General features: G+C 42.6%; 3 protein-coding genes and 2 pseudogenes across 3 annotated transcripts; 1 reads left to right on the forward strand and 4 right to left on the reverse strand.

Annotated features, from left to right (window-relative positions):
* Positions 1 to 140: 140 nt before the first annotated feature.
* Positions 141 to 1,192, reverse strand: her2 (hairy-related 2). The gene is made up of 2 exons (XM_062469679.1): positions 1,068 to 1,192; positions 141 to 950 (listed from the first exon to the last, which is right to left on the reverse strand). Exons 1-2 carry the CDS (start codon positions 1,119 to 1,121, stop codon positions 513 to 515), a joined length of 492 nt encoding a protein of 163 aa, XP_062325663.1. The 5' UTR covers positions 1,122 to 1,192; the 3' UTR covers positions 141 to 512.
* A 4,246-nt stretch (positions 1,193 to 5,438) lies between these two features.
* Positions 5,439 to 7,026, forward strand: her15.1 (hairy and enhancer of split-related 15, tandem duplicate 1). The gene is made up of 2 exons (XM_062469803.1): positions 5,439 to 5,534; positions 5,642 to 7,026. The coding sequence occupies exons 1-2, from the start codon at positions 5,472 to 5,474 to the stop codon at positions 6,053 to 6,055; spliced, it is 477 nt and encodes a 158-aa protein (XP_062325787.1). The 5' UTR covers positions 5,439 to 5,471; the 3' UTR covers positions 6,056 to 7,026.
* Positions 7,027 to 9,841: 2,815 nt separating this feature from the next.
* LOC134015055 (transcription factor HES-5-like) lies at positions 9,842 to 10,465 on the reverse strand. Its single transcript, XM_062454752.1, has 2 exons — positions 10,363 to 10,465; positions 9,842 to 10,255 (listed from the first exon to the last, which is right to left on the reverse strand). The coding sequence occupies exons 1-2, from the start codon at positions 10,423 to 10,425 to the stop codon at positions 9,842 to 9,844; spliced, it is 477 nt and encodes a 158-aa protein (XP_062310736.1). The 5' UTR covers positions 10,426 to 10,465.
* A 3,147-nt stretch (positions 10,466 to 13,612) lies between these two features.
* LOC134026875 (transcription factor HES-5-like) lies at positions 13,613 to 14,449 on the reverse strand (annotated as a pseudogene).
* Positions 14,450 to 18,891: 4,442 nt separating this feature from the next.
* Positions 18,892 to 19,718, reverse strand: LOC134026945 (transcription factor HES-5-like; annotated as a pseudogene).
* Between the last annotated feature and the right edge of the window lie 797 nt (positions 19,719 to 20,515).

A 20,515-nucleotide genomic window follows, 5' to 3' on the forward strand; every position in this document is an offset into this window, starting at 1 on the left:
CATGAGTTTCTTATTTTCATGCACGTTCAGGTTTAGCATATTAATATTAGTCTAACCCAGGAATTGACTATAGCTGTTTCACTCGTTTAGGTTAAGATCCACATGAGGACAGTTTCTTTATCCATTCTTTCTAAATTGATTTTATTACAATGAAAAATGGGCATATCAATGTGATACATTAGCCTAGATCAAAGCCGAGATAGGAAACATTCTCAGAAACAAGTGCCATACGCAGTTATACACTGAATCAAGAATCAACAAACACGCTTTTACAATATGTAAACATTTGCCTTCACATGGTGAAGATAGAATAGGTGTACGCTTTTGCGCAAACAATGGGTAACTCATTCGCTGAATATGTCACTATTTCACCGTTAACTGACATGCAAATGTATTAATGAAGAAAGTAATCCTACAATAGCTCCTAAAACAAGCCAGGAAGGTATCTCATTATTTTCACATTGACAGTCTTAATTCTGGGTTTGCGCAATCTCATTTTCCATACACGTTCATCACCATGGTCTCCACACCACTGTTCTTGCACCTGCAGATGTGACGCTTTTAGGAACACTCAGGTTCCTGCTGGGGACCACCGGGCGGTTCCGCAGCACGGACTCGGCTCCTGGAGTCTGTTGAGACCGGTGGAAGTGACTGACAAGTTTCTTAGATTCTGAAGGCTGGTTGTGAGCGGAGAGGAAACGAAGCGTTTCTTCTAGACAGCGGGAGAATCCCTCAGAATAGCCCTGTCCAACTGAGCCTGCGTGGACCGAGACAGGTGCCGAGTGCAGGTTGTCTTTCAGGTAGAACACGGCTGTCTCGAGGATGTCAGCTTTCTCGAGCTTCGAGTTCGGCTGGTGTGCTTGGAGCTCGGTGTGAAGGAGGGTCTTGAGTTGCTCTATGCTGTTGTTAATGCGATCTCTGCGCATTTTCTCCACAGCTGGTTTCCTTAGCTAGAGAGCAAACAAAAAAAACAAAGTTAGATGACAGGTGACATTTACAGAATTATTGACCGTTTTTTTAAAGATCACACATACTCAGAGATTATTTAGGAAGTTGTTTGTACTCACTTTGATTGTATCTTTTGTGCTAAGGACTAAGTTGCAAGCATTGACAGGTGGCATTGCCCTGCGTTTATGTTTTGTAGGCCACACTTGATCTTGGAAGTTGGTTGTCCCAGCTCTCCGGGGCTCCTCAATTTATAGCTCCAGCCCTTGCACTGTAAACCCGCGTGAGTTAGTGTTTGACAGGGTGTTCCCACACTAGTGAGCCAATCCGGAACGCAGCCCAATGACAAAGGCTACAATTGCTTCATGCTAAATTGACTGTCTGTCGCCGGGGGACAGTTAGCTTGTCCCATGGGAACAGGTGGAGCGTGCAATTAAAGGGTGCCATGAAAAGTTGACTCTATTCCTTGCGCCCGCATTCCAAGGTGTTACACCCATTCACATGAAAGGCAGACAGACCAAAAGGCGGGAGAAGTTGTCCACAATTCATGAATGGGGATCCGAACAGATTAGTCTGGATCAAGAGATTAGCTATAAGCGTTCAGGCCGCGCTTTTTCCCGCTAATATTTCGAATAATGTCAGCCTTTTGAGGATTCCATTCAACATTTAGGTAGGCTACAGGCTTAAATACAATAACTGCATGAAAGCACTTTGACTATAAACATCAATTCATAAAATGACTGCTATATGGTTAAATATATGGCTATTTCTTATAATTTAGTCCTTGCCTACTAGACTAGGCCTATTGGTTAGCTATTAGGCAAATGTGGGGGGTCAGATGGCTGAGTGGTTAGGGAGTCGGGCTAGTAATCAGAAGGTTGCCGGTTCGATTCCCAGCTGTACAAAATAACGTTGTGTCCTTGGGCAAGGCACTTCACCCTACTTGCCTCAGCGGAATGTCCCTGTACCTACTGTAAGTCGCTCTGGATAAGAGCGTCTGCTAAATGACTAAATGTAATGTAAATGTAGGCTAATGGGTTTTGAGGAATAATGCTATGTTAATCTTCAAGGGTTGTATCAATGTGATGTTTTTCCGTATGGTCTCTCGGGAATTAGATGCCCCATTGAGGACCGGGACTAATGCGGTATTGAGCACGGCACACTTCTTTTGTTGCGCTGTTGAAAGTGTGCTGTGGGAAAGTTGGGACAACACTGCCTCCAGGATTAGGCTTTGAAGGCAGGGCAGCTGCTGGCCTCACTGCGCGGGAAACCACTGTCAGCCCACGAAACTTGTAGACGGGCATATGTTGTTAGCCCCTTGAAAGTGCAATGTTTGTTCCTGTTTCTTGACTGTATTGGGAATTCCTTTTTTTTTTTTTTTTTTACATTAAGAGTAATGGGCCAGATCAAGCTTTCATTATCATTCTTTTGTTACCATTCTACCTTTTAAGCGTTTAAGTTTCAAGTTGTTGTGCCAGTGAACTTTTCTTCATTTTGTTTCAGGTTCAGTTAAAGAATGTTTATTTTGTTTTGTTTGTTTTGTCTTTTTCAAACCCTTCTCATCCATCACAAATTTTCTTCTCCCGCCAAAATGGAACTTGTAAAGAACACCACAATGCATTCTGAGCTGGTGTATTGTACCAGCCCCTGACTCTGTGTGCCCTGCCTTCAGAGCTGGAGCCAGGGCATGGCTCTCCCACAAAGAGAGGGGCAGGTGCCGGGTGTCACACATGGGCCCTGTGAAGTATCCTTGTGACTGCAGCCACACACACACACACACAGAGAACCTGGGAAACGCCTGACCCCTTCCTGGAGGAGGCAGATTCTGCTGTGTTGTGTGGGTCTATGGCACTCCAGGGGCATGTGACCTGACATTCACAGTGAAGGCGTGCAGCAAGGAAGAAGAAAAAAACGACTTGAGGCGGGAAACTTCTTGCGTTGTCGAACACCTTCTGTCAGATTTTAGACCCCTTTCACTGGTGTTGTTTGCTCAATGCCTTGGTTGGTGGCAGCCATTGTTGGATAGCGTTTTCCGGTTCAAATTGATACACAATTCAGCGATCAATATCTTCCTTTAATCCTAAGAATACTTCATCTATCACTTTTATTGATTCATTTTTACATTGACAGTTCACTGCATCTCCCTTCCATTCCTTTAGTTATTTCTGAGGGAATATTTAGGCTACATGCTTGATGTTTATACAGTACACAGGAATAATATGTCAATATACACATTGTGTGTGTGTTTATTCCACCCGCCACCTGAAGCGTGTACTAGGTGAGTGTGGGGTAAGTAGGAGGCCCTGGCTGTCCCAGTCGAGGTCCAGATGGCCTATTGAAGCTCAGGCATAATAAGGACTGACGGATCAGAGGCTGGGGAAGCAGGGTGGGCCGATGGCCTGAATGGGGGCTTACGTGTGGGAAAGAGGAGCAGGTCGCGGCTCTCACACATTCCTCAGAGCAGGGAGAGGGCCTTTGGCTGCACACGCACGCACACACACACACTTACCCACACACACTCTGGGACATCTGGGCTTAAAGCCATGGAGACGGTTTGGCGTGTGTGTGCGTGGGAGGAGTGTGTGTGTATGAAGAGGTCTCCATAATGAGGCCATCTCTATTGTTGCTCAATAGAGGACGAAGGAATGTCCACATTGGAATGCGTTCATACTCAAATGATGTGGTAGCATCTGCATACTCGCTTGAAGCAATGTGTCTTGAGGACTTGAAAAGAAAGAGGAAGCTTTTCCCTCCAAAAAGGCCCTGACCATCTGCTTCTCCCAGATATTGACGTTTTGTTTTTTTATATGTATTTGTATATTTACAATTATACATGCACAGCACATGTACATGTTGTCCAAAAGAAGAAACGCTCACACAGGATTTGTTTTTGTTGATTTGGAAATTGAGATTTAGAACCAGACAGTATATCAGTAATGTAGTTACACTTCTAGGTGACAGCAAAGAGCAGCATAATTAACAGTTCCATTGTATGTGTACTTAGTGAGATGCAAATAGGGTTAGGGTTAGCTCAACTAACCTTCAACCAATGTGCATGCAACAGTTCAAATTAATAAAGCTTGATTCTAATGCTTCCAGAGTTCCATTTAACTACATTTCTATGTTTATTTGGGAGCAGTCAAAAGTGTTATACAAGCAATTGGCATGTTATTAGAAGACAAACAATAACACATTATAGTGATGGAAGCTTGAGAAATAAGAACAGCGACCTGCCTGGCGATACAGGATCAAGTGTAGAACTTTGACATGGTAGCCGTAGTTTTAAAACAAGTCGATGAATGGGGAAGAGGTAAATTAACAGTGGTAGGTAAGTACACACATACACACAAACAAACACACACAAACGCTCATATCTAGGCTGTGTGGTGTAAGTTCAGGTGGGGTGGGGTGGGGGGGGTGAGCACACGCGCCCTCATGCTCCACAGAGGCAGTGATCAGGGCGGCAGGCTGAAAGGGTGTGTCTCGGCTGGGAGGAGGAGAGGAGGAGGGAGGGAGGCAGGGGAAGAGGGAGGTAGGGGCTGGGGGGTGGGTGGATGGAGGGGTGCTGGGGTGTGCTCTATTGACTGGAGGATGTGTGAGTAAGAGACCATCCTGCTTTCCCACACTCTCTTCCCCATTTACTACATGTACACCCAAGGGGGATGGGAGACAGAGGGTTAAAGGGGGGGGGGGGTCGAACAATGGAAGTGTGCCTTCCCAGAGGGCATAGGATAATTGTGTTTAATTGGCATTTACAATAGCAACAGGAATCTTTATCCCTCGCTCTCTCTACCTAACTCTTGTCTTTACTCCCCCTCCTTCTTTCTCATGAAACATTTACGCAGTTTGGAAGGTGTGTAATGGAAGTGACATCATGTAATTTCACATTATCACACACAGTGCCTGTATCAAACTGTAAATATTAAACTAATATACAAGTTGATGCAAGGTATCAACGTATGTGTATAAGTTTATAATCAGTTCTAATAAACCTGTTCCTCAGTTCTAATATGGATGGGTTTTGTCACCTTTTTCAAATGTAATAAAGATTACTGATTACATAGTAAAAATGAATCCCATGTTGTGTTTTCTTGACCATGTGCAGCAGTCTTGCTGTATTCTCCTCCATGTGCCATGTTTAATGTTTTTATCTATAGTGGCCCTTATCAGGTGTGCAGAGGCTGCCAGCTCTCCATCTGCAGAGGCCTGATCAGACACAGGGACTGTTCCCAGGTAATAAAAAAGTAACAACCTGCTTGTGTCCAGCCTGTGGCTCAGAGAGCCTCAACCCCAATCCCCTCTGTTGAGGCCATGAGGCTGGTTGAAACCATGAGATAATTGATGCCTCTCCCATTGTTGTGTCCGCCTCGCCCACTGGCCTCAGAGTGTGGGAAAGCTAAGCCTTCCTGGGACTCATGGCTTTGTAATGCTAATGCCCCGCTATAAATAGGGGAGAGGGATCCTCTCTCAGCTCACAACTCACTGTGCTTCCTCAGAGAAGCACACTCTCTCCCTACTGCTCCAGAATGGCTCCTACCTGCACCAGAGACTCTGACACCTCCATGCTCTCCACCAAAGACAAACATAAAGTAAGTGTTGTTACACATCTGTCCTTTTATCATTGCTTGTTTTACCTTTGCTGCGCCCCTGTTTGAGAGAGAGCATTGAGCTAACAGACTGTCCTCTTCTCCTCCAGTTAAGGAAACCAGCCGTGGAGAAAATGCGCCGAGATCGCATCAATATCTGTATAGAGCAGCTCAAGGCACTGCTGGAGAAGGAGTTCCACAAGCAGGACCCCAACGCCAAGCTGGAGAAGGCTGACATCCTGGAGATGACGGTGGTGTTCCTGAAGCAGCAGCTGCAGTTCAGGAGCATGGCCCCTCTGAGGGCCCACGGTCAGGGTTACTCCCAGTGCTGGAGAGAGGCGCTGCACTTCCTGTCTGCCAGCTCCACCAAGGATGCCACGCTCCAACACCTCCAGCACCTCCATGGTGCCCAGAGAGTTTCCCTGGACAGCTGTCCCTCATCTCCCCTCTCCTCCCAGCTCCACAGCCAGGGCCCAGTCAAGCAGGCCACCAGCACCCACAAACCAGTGTGGAGGCCCTGGTAGAGCCCCTGTACAGACTCTGTACCTGGAGGACTGTCCACCATCCTGAGTAGGAAACGTGTTTCCAAATGTTTTACTGGATGTTCTACGTTTCTTGATAGAAATGAACTCCACTGATGTTACTCTCTCAGAGAAAAAGCTGAAAACAGTTTTACAGTACTTCGTTATGAAGTAGATGTTTTCTATATACTTTGATGAGTGATGAATGCAGTGTGTGCTTTTATGAAGCACTATTGTGTTGTTTTACCCTTTCATTTTCTGAGAAAATGTTGTGTAAAGATGTTATCTTTATTTACTGATGGTTGCTTTGCCAACTGAAACTTTTCTTTAACTTCTGTTTTTTATGTTCCTATTGAGGAATATTGATTCTAAGATATGAATGTCCTTTTTGTAAAGGCTTTGTGAATCCTTTTGTAAAGGATATTGATATCATTACATGAAAGATGTTATCTAATCTGATGGTTGCTTGGCCAACTGAAACCTGAAAACCTTCCTATTGAAGGAGTCCAAGATTTTGTATATGCCTTTTGTAAAGGCTTTTTGGATAGATTTGTAAAGGCTTTGTTATCCTTTTGTAAAATATGTTTTTTTTCCCAGTCTTTTGTAAAGACTATATACTTTGTTTTAGGATATTGCTTTTGAGAAGTGAATATGCCTTTTAGAAAGTCTAGATGGAACAATAGTCTTCTTATGTGAAGACTATATACTTTGTTTTAGGATATTGTTTTTAGAAGTGAATATGCCTTTTAGAAAGTCTATATGTAACAATGGTCTTCTTTTGTGAAAACTATATATTTTGTTTTAGGATATTCTTTTTGAGAAGTTGATATGCCTTTTAGAAAGTCTAGATGGAATAATATGTCCCAACCTGTCTCATTTTTCTATTACAATTCACTGTTGACACTGTGTGTCTTTGAAAATTATCAACTTTGACATGAGTGACAGCAGCTTCATAGAGGACTGCTTAATTTCTTGTATAAATAAATCAATGAAAATTCACAATTATCTTTCTCTGTGTTTGACTGTGGCCCATTACTGAAAAGGAAAATATTAAATTAGCCACATTTTTTGATTTTGAATTACTTAAATTAATTGTAAAGATTTTAGAAAGGGGTCTCTAAGCAATATTATACACACTTGAGTTAAGAGATGAGACAGCTAGATATGAAGAGCATCCAATTTGAACAATGGGAAATAAGAGTTCTATTAGCCAAGGTATGCTGTGGTTTGGACTGAAACAATGCCTTTGCTATCAGTGAATCATAACAGTAATCTAGACATTGTACTGCAGCAGGATAGACTTATTTAGTCTATTTAATGTTTAATAAATCAATTCAAATCAGTTAGTTATTTAGCTGATTGGTGTATCACTGCTGGTCTTATTGAGGGGTTATTGACAAGTTGTAAGGTTCGATAATCAATTATCACTGATCAGAGAGTGGCTGTCTGTTTACTAGGACCTACATGTGTCTGGAGTCCTGACTGTTTACTGCAGGGCCTACATGGGTCTGGAGTCCTGACTGTTTACTGCAGGGCCTACATGTGTCTGGAGTCCTGACTGTTTACTCCAGGCCCTACTGCCCTCATGGGTCTGGAGTCCAGACTGCTTTCCCACACTCTTGCACCAATACACACTTGTTTGTGACAAAAGATTACATAAATACTTTGTGTGAGTGTCTGTGTGTATGTGTGTCTGTCTATGTGTGTGTGCGTGCGGGCTTGGGTGTACCCGCACCTTGGGAGGCCATTGGGAGTGTGCCTGGGAGGGTGTTGTGGGAGCATGTCTGACTAAGAAGTGTGTGTGTGTGTGTGTTTGCTCAAAGTGTCTTATCGCCAGGTGGAGCAGACCAGCCTCCACACTGACACCTGTTAGCTGAGGTAGACAGCAGAGGTTTCCCACGGTGGTCCACAGTCCCAGGAACAGGCCCAGGCTCATCCTGGCATGTATACATTACACCATTGACTGAAAGCAAGGCTCACCCCTCATGATAGTTGTGTTGTACCCCTCGTGTTGTCGCAAAGGCAGATAATTCTGGCAGATAATTGTGACAGAAATCCAACTGTACTGCAATAAAATTGGTAACAAACTCTTCTCTGGTATGGAGAAATACAAATTAAGTTTAACTAAAATATAATGTAACAAGAATCCAAGTAAGGTAATTAGCAAAGGCTCTGAGACTATTTCTTATTTTTCGTGTTCAGTATTAATTCATGTACTCAGTTACATTCGTACAATATTAAGAATAATTATTTGAGAACCTAATTTGTATTTGGTCATGAATAATGGCAGGTTTATGAAATTACTAAGCTGATTGTCCCCCCTCAGGGACAGATTTGTAGAGGAGGGAGGAAGAGAGGGGCAGTTGGTGAGGGCTTTCTCACCATCATGCCTCGAGGATAATTTAGCGCGGCACACTTCCTTTGTCTGTGGGATGAAAGGGGAGAATGGAGCAAGAGTGTGGGAAAGCTGTGGAGAGGCAGGCCCCACACAGGACCCTCCTCTCCCACACTGGAGCCTCTCCACCAGGCCCTGCAGCCTCACAGCAGCTCAACCCACCAGCTGTTTGATGAAACCAGAGCTGACAGAACCAACTGCCCAACGCTAGCCTGGGGCTTAGTACACAAAGACACAAGACAGACCTGGTCCTGCCTGTACACACACAAATACATGCACACACACACGTAGTGCACACCCCTATGCTCTTCTGCACGTGGGTGTGGGTGTGTGTGTGTGCACGCGTGTGAGTGTTTGTTTGCACGTGTACCTGTGTGTTCAGGGATATTTTAATACAGATTCAATCCTAATGTATGTATATTACTATAAACTTTAAACAAATGAATGTTCTTAAACAGAATTAATACAGACGCACACTTCAAATATAATGAGCAAAGCTGTGAACTGGCACAAACAAATCAAACATCATGAATTCATGATGCTACACACTTGTACAGGGATATCCCTTATGAAATCAGTCTATCCATTGCAATATCTCATAGCGTTTCTCAAACTGTTTGAGCTTAATCATGACAAAACTTTGTTTTGCTAATTTTCGAATAACGTATAATTAGTCACAAAGAAAGAATATCATACTTTTAAAAACATGTTTATTTGAAAGATTTGGTCCTCTTTGAAGTTTGTTTCATATAATTTAACATAGGATGTCTGACAAGAGAAAATGATGACACTGTTAACACTGATGAATCATCAGTGTTTACAACACAGCCATGTATATGTTTGAACAGATAGTGGTTTTGCTAATTTTACCAAATAAATATTTGCATAATGATAATAATATTGATTACAAAAGGAATATTTAAATTATGATAATAGTAGCCTTTACAAAAGGCATATTCAAGTAATGATATCAATATCCTTTACAAAAGGATTCACAAAGCCTTTACAAAAAGGACATTCATATCTTAGAATCAATATCCCTCAATAGGAACATAAAAAACGGAAGTTAAAGAAAAGTTTCAGTTGGCAAAGCAACCATCAGTAAATAAAGATAACATCTTTACACAACATTTTCTCAGAAAATGAAAGGGTAAAACAACACAATAGTGCTTCATAAAAGCACACACTGCATTCATCACTCATCAAAGTATATAGAAAACATCTACTTCATAACGAAGTACTGTAAAACTGTTTTCAGCTTTTTCTCTGAGAGAGTAACATCAGTGGAGTTCATTTCTATCAAGAAACGTAGAACATCCAGTAAAACATTTGGAAACACGTTTCCTACTCAGGATGGTGGACAGTCCTCCAGGTACAGAGTCTGTACAGGGGCTCTACCAGGGCCTCCACACTGGTTTGTGGGTGCTGGTGGCCTTCTTGACTGGGCCCTGGCTGTGGAGCTGGGAGGAGAGGGGAGAAGAGGGACAGCTGTCCAGGGAAACTCTCTGGGCACCATGGAGGTGCTGGAGGTGTTGGAGCGTGGCATCCTTGGTGGAGCTGGCAGACAGGAAGTGCAGCGCCTCTCTCCAGCACTGGGAGTAACCCTGACCGTGGGCCCTCAGAGGGGCCATGCTCCTGAACTGCAGCTGCTGCTTCAGGAACACCACCGTCATCTCCAGGATGTCAGCCTTCTCCAGCTTGGCGTTGGGGTCCTGCTTGTGGAACTCCTTCTCCAGCAGTGCCTTGAGCTGCTCTATGCAGATATTGATGCGATCACGGCGCATTTTTTCCACGGCTGGTTTCCTTAACTGGAGGAGAAGAGGACAGTCTGTTAGCTCAATGCTCTCTCTCAAACAGGGACGCAGCAAAGGTAAAACAAGCAATGATAAAAGGACAGATGTGTAACAACACTTACTTTATGTTTGTCTTTGGTGGAGAGCATGGAGGTGTCAGAGTCTCTGGTGCAGGTAGGAGCCATTCTGGAGCAGTAGGGAGAGAGTGTGCTTCTCTGAGGAAGGACAGTGAGTTGTGAGCTGAGAGAGGATCCCTCTCCCCTATTTATAGCGGGGCATTAGCATTACAAAGCCATGAGTCCCAGGAAGGCTTAGCTTTCCCACACTCTGAGGCCAGTGGGCGAGGCGGACACAACAATGGGAGAGGCATCAATTATCTCATGGTTTCAACCAGCCTCATGGCCTCAACAGAGGGGATTGGGGTTGAGGCTCTCTGAGCCACAGGCTGGACACAAGCAGGTTGTTACTTTTTTATTACCTGGGAACAGTCCCTGTGTCTGATCAGGCCTCTGCAGATGGAGAGCTGGCAGCGTCTGCACACCTGATAAGGGCCACTATAGATAAAAAGATTGAACATACACTTTATGTGGTGATTACTGTCACATACTAGAAGTGGTTTTAATTATTAAACAGTTAGCTGAGGCTTTATTCTAAGCTATGAAAGTTATTATCAAACGAAAGCGAAAGACAAAGCGTAAAGTGTTTTTTAATTTTGCTATTATATTATTATTACAATTGTAAAAAATAAATAGCTGTTGTTATTGTACGTCGAAATATGTGTACTATCAACAACGATGGCAATACAATTCAATAGTTTGCCTTTACTTCCCAATGAAGCCCTCTCTTCCCTTTCGAGCCTCTCTCTCTCTCTCTCTCTCGCATGCAGGGTAGCCTGTTTCTGCTTGTGTACATGTGTTCGGTTGAAATTATTTGACCACCGGGTTAACAGGCTACTTAAATTCTAGGATCGCACGAATGACTCTACCCCCTATGATGCAACGCGTGCTATCAAAATCCCGACGCTATTTTGACAAGAAGCTATCAAAGGACAAACGCCTGCTGCTGATGGGAAAGTGTGCACGACTGTCGCCCTGACACACACAGGGTGCAAATCAAAGAGTCAATAAAAACGGCTTCAGTTTCTCACGGTGTTGTTGCCTCGAGTTCAATAAGGTGCGATGGTAGGTGTGATTGAGGCACGCTTTTAGGTCGCCACATGTCATTGCACGCTCCTCTTTGATTTAACAGTAATAGAGGAAGTTGTGTAAATGGGGGTTTTATGACCAATTATTTATTTGCTTTTATTATAGGGCCTCCAGTGTGGGAAAGTCTCAGGTGTTAAGTGTCCATATTGACGTCACGTGGGGTATGGCCTAAGCTTCAATGACATGACTTGAATTTCTTAAGTGATTATGTTAATCACAATCTTTAGATTAGCTATTGCCTTATTGGTGGCTTACTGTTATACGGTCATATATTCTATACTACGTATTATTTCATTCACACAATGTTTTGTCACCTATTTTTATCACCGTCATCATGCTTCAGAGATAGTACCGCTTTGTGTCTGAACCGGTCATTTTCATGTCGAGGTGTTTATTACACTCTCTCCAATAAGCTGAGTGTTTAATATTGATAAACCCAGAACCTAACTGATCACACAGTTTCAATAAGAGACGGACAGAAATTTCTTTCACACCAGTGACTCAGACAGATCTAAAAGTAGACTTTTCTTCTTGAAAACTCAAATTCACAAGGTGAGAAAGTGTATTTTGGTATTGGGAAATGTAGGCCTACGTGTATTTTTCTTTACAGTTGTTTAAGTTTAACTATTATTTCCATCACCATTATCACGTAAATGTAGGCTGAATAGTAAACTTTCATCCATCATTATTTGTGAACATTTCAATAGCTCTTGACCTCTTCTTTTTGATCTTCTGTCTGCTCATCCCAATCACATAGCCATTTGTTGATATAAGGCTGAAAGGGGGAAAAGGTGTGTCTAGTTCTAATGTGAAAAATTGTGTGAAATGGGAGTCAGGTGGCTGAGCGGTTAGGGAATCGGGCTAGTAATCAGAAGGTTGCTGGTACGATTCCCCGGCTGTGCAAAATGACGTTGTGTCCTTGGGCAAGGCACTTCACCCTACTTGCCTCGGGGGAATGACCCTGTACTTACTGTAAGTCGCTCTGGATAAGAGCGTCTGCTAAATGATGAAATGACGAAATGAAATGAAGTATGAAGAGTGAGTTCTTGTTTGGAATTAAATTAATTATTTATTACAAGTAACGCAATGAGTCAAATGTTTTTACAAACCTTTACAAAAGGTTGAAAATTGAGACGTAACATCATCTGAACAAAACTTGGATACATCTCCAAGACACAAGGTGTTCTAAGAATAGAGAACCGATATTGAACAACAATTGGTTTTTGAACAAAAACAGTTAACAAACAGAGAAAATAATGTTCTATTTTCTTCATACATAGTAAAACATGCATATTAGGTACTCAAACAGAGTAGAGGATATATATTGAACATCTGTCTTTACAAAAGACACATTGAACTATTTAACATAAACAGTTAGTTTGCAGAGCAAATAATGTTCTCCTTTCTTCACACACATAAAACATATGCATAATAAGTACTCTAACAGAGTAGAGGATATATATTGAAGGTCTGTCTTTACAAAAGGCAAATGATCTGTCTAGCATAAACGGTAAGTTTACAGAGAAAATAATGTTCTCCTTTCACCATGCATATTTAAACATATGCTGAGTAGGTACTGTACTCTAACAGAGTAGAGGAAACATATTAAACAACTACCTTTTTGAAAGACAAAGATCTGTCCAACATGAACAGCAGTTTGACAAAGAAAACTTTATATTCCTCAATAGAAATATTTCTAAGTTATTAATACTCTGAGTAAATATATTGATCTTGAAACAGATCAGTTAACAATAATCACAGACAGATAACATTGATACCCATTTTGGGTGAATAATCCTCATGGAGGAAAAGTGATAATGTATCACTTTTTGTAAGTTTACATAGAAACAAACTGGTGCAAACTTCACAGAGATGCACATCAAAATCAATACTACAAAAATGTAGTGTGAAATTCAGGATTATCCTGAAGAGATTTGCTGACCTTTGAACAGATCAGAGGAAATCTCAGAGAGATTCAATGAATAATGCCCAGTTTGGGTAAATGTCCTTACAATGGACCATAAAAGCTTCAGATCGTATGATCAATAACAAAGTCAGCAATTGTTCTGTTTATACAGAACATCTTCACTTGTCAATAATGTTTTAGGCAATGTTAATCTCTGACCAACATAGTCATGTCCGAAGTAGAGCTGCAGTCTGTAAGTCTCTACCAGGGCCTCCAGGGGGCGCTGTTGACTGGACTCTTCTCTTTACTGATGCTGTTCTTGGCTGGGGAGCTCAGCTGAGACAGGTCAGTCTCCTTCCTGTTCTTATCAGAGGATGACTGCCGGCTCTGGAAGTGGCTCAGCAGTCTTCTCTGGGACTCTGTCTCCATCTCCTCCTTGGACAGGAAGTGCACCATATCTTGGACACACCTGGAGTGACCTTGATTGGTAGGTGCTGAGCAGGAAGAGGAGTTGATTGGATGCAGGCGGCTCAATAAAGAAACTGTCATCTCCAGAATGTCAGCTTTCTCCAGCTTGGAGTCAGGCTGCTGGTTGAAGAGTTCTGGACCCAGGAGAGACTTGAGCTGCTCAATGCTGCTGTTGATACGATCTCTACGTAACTTCTCCACCTGTGGCTTTCTAAGCTGCAAAAGAAAGAGAGGAAACACATTAATAACCTGATTCTGGAGTGTAACATCAATAAAGATCATTACTTGTAAGCAGTTGATGTAAGTTTGTGATATTGAGTCTTCAATTTACCTTGTTGGTGAGAGTCAGGTGCTCCTCAGAGTAGGTTCTTGCTGAAGTGACTGTAGGAGTCATGGCTGGATCTCTGTGTTGTAGAGTTCTCTGTGTAGAGTGAATCTGATTTCTACTGGCTTCATCCCTCCTATATATAGTCCCACATCTCCATATGAATGTGTGGGTCTTGGGCTGGTTGGAGTTTCTCACAGTCTGCAGCCAATGGGAGAGCTTGGGAGGACAATAGTCACATCTCAGGGGAGCAGGTGGAGGGCTGGGGGGGTGATGGAGAGAGACTCACAGAGCGCTGTGTGGATCTGGGAAAGTGGTGACCCTGTAAAGAGATCAGATCTGCTGCCTGATGTTGGGATCAATGACTCTGACAGAGCACACGCTCATCATCTCAACACACACGTGTGATACTGGCTCAGCTCTTTTACTGATGTCTTAAAATGTTACCTAAACTTCAGTTACTTCAATAATGAATGTCAAATGACATGGTGTACTGGTGACATCAACAATTAGGTCTGCAAAGCAAGTCTTCATTCAGTTAGTTTCAACGTTACTCAATTTATTTAATTCTTAAATGATTCAGTTCTTTTCGAATCAGGTTGCTTTACTGTTTTAAAATTCCTATTTAAGATACATCTTCTGAACACACAGTCTCTATACTGTATAAGATAAAAGCAAAATACATTTATTTCAGTACCTATGAGCAGCATTTTTTTTCTTCAGAATAGGACATAGACTAACTAATTACTGCTGTAATTCCAGATGTGTTGAGTGTCTTGTAGTGTGAGTAGAGAACTGCTCTGAGTTTCCCACACTGAGTCCTGTGTCCTGTGGTCAATGTACAACAAAAGAGGTTCAGGACACTGAATGGAGCTATAGTGACGCTATCGGATCTGTGTTGTAGAATAGTCAGAGCCTGACGTCACAGACCATCTGGCCATCTGGAGGGAAAGAACACCACTGGCTGAGACTGACGGCTTATTGTCACAACAAGCATTTATAAAGTTGAAGAAATCAATCATTACAAAAGTAATCATGAAATAGCAGGAACATACTATACTCTCAGGTGCATTTTAATCAGTTTTATCACAATTCTTTTGTTGGTGTTTGTTAAATATGAACTTTGTGTGTACTTGTTTGACATTCTGGGCTGACAGATGACATCATCCTGAAATTCTTTCGACGGATAATTTGTATTCCTCCTCCTAAAGTGTGTCAATTCCCCATAGAGACAGTCTGGTGGTGGTGAGACTGAGAATGCTAAAGACACTGAACTGTGACTCTGCTCTCCAGAGCTTTCCCACACTCTGCTCATTGAGGAAGCTTCTACAGAACAATACAAGTGTGTCTTGTTCAATGCTAATTCATCTTCTCTCCCCCACCATCCCCCTCTAACACAGACATACACATACCCCACTGGTAAACCTCATTAGCTAAATATAGTAATGTAGTTCAAGCTTTATACTCGGTAAAGAATGACATGAGGCTGTTTGTTTGAACCCAAAGGAAGAATCTTCCGCTCAGTGTTCTATTCAAGTCTCTTAAAGACACTTGGTGTGTATTTAAATAACTGTCTTGGTTCTAAAGCCTGTCTACTTTTTCACGTTAAACTTCCCTTAGCTACACAACAAGTAAAAACAGTTGATGGTTATTTGATTGATAATGATTAATTTCTGGTCCATGTAAATGAACAAAGAGTCTAGTGACAGTCTTCTCAACTGGAATTTAGGTGAATGTAAAATGTACTGTAGTACAGGGTATGCAGATAGTACTGACACATTTTTATTGAAATTAAATTATTATGGGAACTGTAGTTACTTTTTGGATGGCCTTTAATGTTCAGCAATATGATTGAGTAAATACTGAAGATGTGAAACATATCACAAAATATATGTTGACTTATAACAGAGAACAAATACCCCACAACACCCCCCTCCCTTCCCCACCACCAGCCCCACCATCACCACCAGCCCCAACATCCCCATCAGCCCCACCATCACCACCAGCCCCACCATCCCCATCAGCCCCATCAGCCCCACCAGCCCCATCAGCCCCATCAGCCCCACCAGCCCCATCAGCCCCATCAGCCCCATCAGCCCCATCAACACCATCAGCCCCATCAGCCCCACCATCACCACCAGCCCCACCATCACCACCAGCCCCACCATCACCATCAGCCCCACCATCACCACCAGCCCCACCATCACCACCAGCCCCACCATCACCACCAGCCCCACCATCACCATCAGCCCCACCATCACCACCAGCCCCACCATCACCACCAGCCCCACCATCACCACCAGCCCCACCATCACCACCAGCCCCACCAGCCCCATCAGCCCCATCAGCCCCATCAACACCATCAGCCCCATCAGCCCCACCATCACCACCAGCCCCACCAGCCCCATCAGCCCCACCATCACCACCAGCCCCACCAGCCCCATCAGCCCCACCATCACCACCAGCCCCATCAGCCCCATCAGCCCCTCCAGCCCCACCATCACCACCAGCCCCACCATCACCACCAGCCCCACCATCACCACCAGCCCCACCATCACCACCAGCCCCACCAGCCCCATCAGCCCCATCAGCCCCTCCAGCCCCACTATCACCACCAGCCCCACCATCACCACCAGCCCCATCAGCCCCATCAGCCCCTCCAGCCCCACCATCACCACCAGCCCCACCATCACCACCAGCCCCACCATCACCACCATCACCACCATCCCCACCAGCAGCCACACCCACCCCCAACACTGACCTCCAGATTAGGGGTCAGAACATCCAGGACTGGGGTCTGTATCTATTGTCCCATAGGGGGTCTGTGAGTGAGTTTTCCTCAGTTTCCCACACCCTGCCATCAATTAGGGAACAATAGAAGTGTGTCTTATTGCACATCCCATCAGCTATGGATGGTGACCTCACTGTTGAGGAAACAGTAGCCTAGCAAAGAAACTGTAAAGAAACTGTAGCTCTAAACAAAAAAAAGAACAATAGGCCTAAACGTAAAATCCACTAAATACCGGAAGCAAATTCCGAAACTAAATGTATTCACATGTGATGTACGGCATGTGCAAAAAAAGGCAACATGCTAACTCAAGAAAAGTAGCTAAAGATCCCTGGACCCTGAGTGACACTGAAGCCAATAAAAGGTTGCCATTGCCAAATGTTGCCAACACCAGCCAAGCAGCCACGACTTGACTTTCATCAGCAGGTTACCAAAGCAGAGATAAACAGGCTTGTAGCAACATACATAGTAGAGGAAATGTTGCCATTTAAAGTTTTAAGCATTATTTTTGTTGAGACATTTTGCTTACTGCCAGTACTGTAGCCTTGTTATGCTTGACAACTTTTAGGTTGATGTTCACAACTTTTTTTGTCAGCTTTGTCGTAATAAAAAGCATAAAAGAGAGATATTGTGTATGTCCTCATTATAATCAGAATTTTAGTTGATTAGGGCATATATATGGTACATATATTTTTATTTAGCAAGTGTATCTCAGGTGATGTTACGGAGTAATCCAAAAGTAATGTAACTAGTAGTGTAACTAGGTACTTTCAGCAGTGAGTAATCTAGTAAAGTAAAGCATTAAAAGTATCTAGTAATGTGTAATCTATTACTTTTATAGAGTAACTACCCCAACACTATCCACATGAATTCACAACAAACCATTTTGTTAAATACATTTCCCATGAGAAGGTTTGTAATTTCAGTTCATAATATGTCTTGAAAATGATATATATCTTATTGAACAATGTCTAAAACTAAGTAAAAGTTAATACTTTGTAAGTAAAAATGTTAAAAATTCCCAATGATCATAATTGTTTTTATATTCTCAGTTCTAAGATCATGGTCAGACATTCAACTGGGGCAATGATGAAAAACAGACAAGCTAAGGGACAGAGAGATTCAGTTGATTGTATTTATTCAACTTGACTCAGAGAGTCACATCATCATAGATACCTCAACATGAGGCAAACAGAGTGATTAGTAAACATCACAACATAACTTGGACACGTCTCCAAGACACAAGGTACTCTAACATAGTAGAGGATATATATTGAACACCTGTCTTTGCAAAAGACACATTGAACTATTTAATGTAAACAGTTAGTTTGCAGAGAAAATAATGTTCTTCTTTCTTCACAAATACAAAACATATGCATAATAAGTACTCTAACAGAGTATAGGATATATATTGAAGGTCTGTCTTTACAAAAGGCAAATGATCTGTCTAGCATAAACAGTAAGTTTACAGAGAAAATAATGTTCTCCTTTCATCATGCATATTAAAATATATGCTTGGTAGCTACTGTACTCTAACAGAGTAGAGGAAACATATTAAACAACTATCTTTTTGAAAGACAAAAATCTGTCCAACATGAACAGAAGTTTGACAACAAAATTATATTCTTTAGTAGAAATATTTCTAAGTTATTCATAGTCTGAGTAAATATATTGATCTTGAAACAGATCAGTTAACAATAATCACAGGAATATGATAACAGTGATACCCATGTTGGGTAAATAATCCTCATGGAGGAACAGTGATAATGTATCACTTAAGTTTACATAGAAGCAAACTGGTGCAAACTTCACAGAGATGCACATCAAAATTAATACTACAAAAATGGTAGTGTGAATTCAGGAATATCCTGAAGAGATTTGTTGACCTTTGAACAGATCAGAGGAAATCTAAGAGATTCAATGAATAATGCCCAGTTTGGGTAAATGTCCTTACAAAGAACCATAAAAGCTTCCGATCATAATGATCAATAAGAAAACCAATCGTTCTGTTCATACAGAACATCTTCATCTTCACTTGTCAATAATGTTGTTGGTAATGTTAATCTCTGACCAACATGGTCATGTCTGGGAGTAAAGATGCAGTCTGTAGATCTCTACCAAGGCCTCCAGGGGGCGCTGTTGACTGGACTCTTCTCTTTACTGATGCTGTGCTGGGCTGGGGAGCTCAGCTGAGACAGGTCAGTCTCCCTCCTGTTCTTATCAGATGGCTGACCGGATGACTGCCGGCTCTGGAAGTGGCTCAGCAGTCTTCTCTGGGACTCAGTCTCCATCTCCTCCTCGGACAGGAAGTGCATCATCTCTTGGACACACCTGGAGTGACCCTGATTGGTAGGTGCTGAGCAGGAAGAGGAGCTGCTTGGCTGCAGGCGGCTCAATAAAGAAACTGTCATCTCCAGAATGTCAGCTTTCTCCAGCTTGGAGTCAGGCTGCTGGTTGAAGAGTTCTGGACCCAGGAGAGACTTGAGCTGCTCAATGCTGCTGTTGATACGATCTCTACGTAACTTCTCCACCTGTGGCTTTCTTAGCTGCAAAAGAAAGAGAGGAAACACATTAATAACCTGATTCTGGAGTGTAACATGAATAAAGATCATTACTATTTAGCAGTTGATGTAAGTCTGTGACATTGGGTCTTCAATTTACCTTGTTGGTGAGAGTCAAGTGCTCCTCAGAGTAGGTTCTTGCTGAAGTGACTGTAGGAGTCATGGCTGGATCTCTGTGTTGTAGAGTTCTCTGTGTAGAGTGAATCTGGCTTCTACTGGCTTCATCCCTCCTATATATAGTCCCACATCTCCATATGAATGTGTGGGTCTTGGGCTGGTTGGAGTTTCTCACAGTCTGCAGCCAATGGGAGAGCTTGGGAGGACAATGATGAATGTGGGGCAGCCTCATGCTCAGTGTCCTTATTGCTGGAGGACAATAGTCACATCTCAGGGGAGCAGGTGGAGGGCTGGGGGGGGGGTGATGGAGAGACACTCACAGAGCTCTGTGTGGATCTGGGAAAGTGGTGACCCTGTAAAGAGATCAGATCTGCTGCCTGATGTTGGGATCAATGACTCTGACAGAGCACACGCTCATAATCTCAACACACACGTGTGATACTGACACACCTCCTTAATGTTACATTTTCCAATGTAACTTAATCTTTAGTTATGAGAAGCATGCATACGTGGTGTTTTCTTCTATCCTTTTTCAAGTAATTTTTTAAAAATGATGGTGAGTTCATCATAATCGTAAACAGTTCTTAAAAGCATGTGAGACAGTTGGTTTGTTTATGTTCTGAATTTACTGCCATAACCCTTTAACAATTTAATGATTCCAAATAAATCTAAGAAGCTCATGTAATCAATATCAGGTACATACTTTTTAAAATTAGTTTTTAGTTTAGTCCATTTCAGTAAAAGTGGTCTCTAAACACTTTAAGTTTGTTTATTTTCAGGGAGATGTTAGCCATCTTGAGGTCCAGATGTAGCAGATGTGTTGAGTGTCTTGTAGTGTGAGTAGTGTGAGTAGAGAACTGCTCTGAGTTTCCCACACTGAGTCCTGTGGTCAATGTACTACAAAA

The sequence above is a fragment of the Osmerus eperlanus genome, chromosome 1 (genome assembly GCF_963692335.1).
Source record: "Osmerus eperlanus chromosome 1, fOsmEpe2.1, whole genome shotgun sequence".
NCBI classification, from domain to species: Eukaryota; Metazoa; Chordata; class Actinopteri; order Osmeriformes; family Osmeridae; genus Osmerus; species Osmerus eperlanus.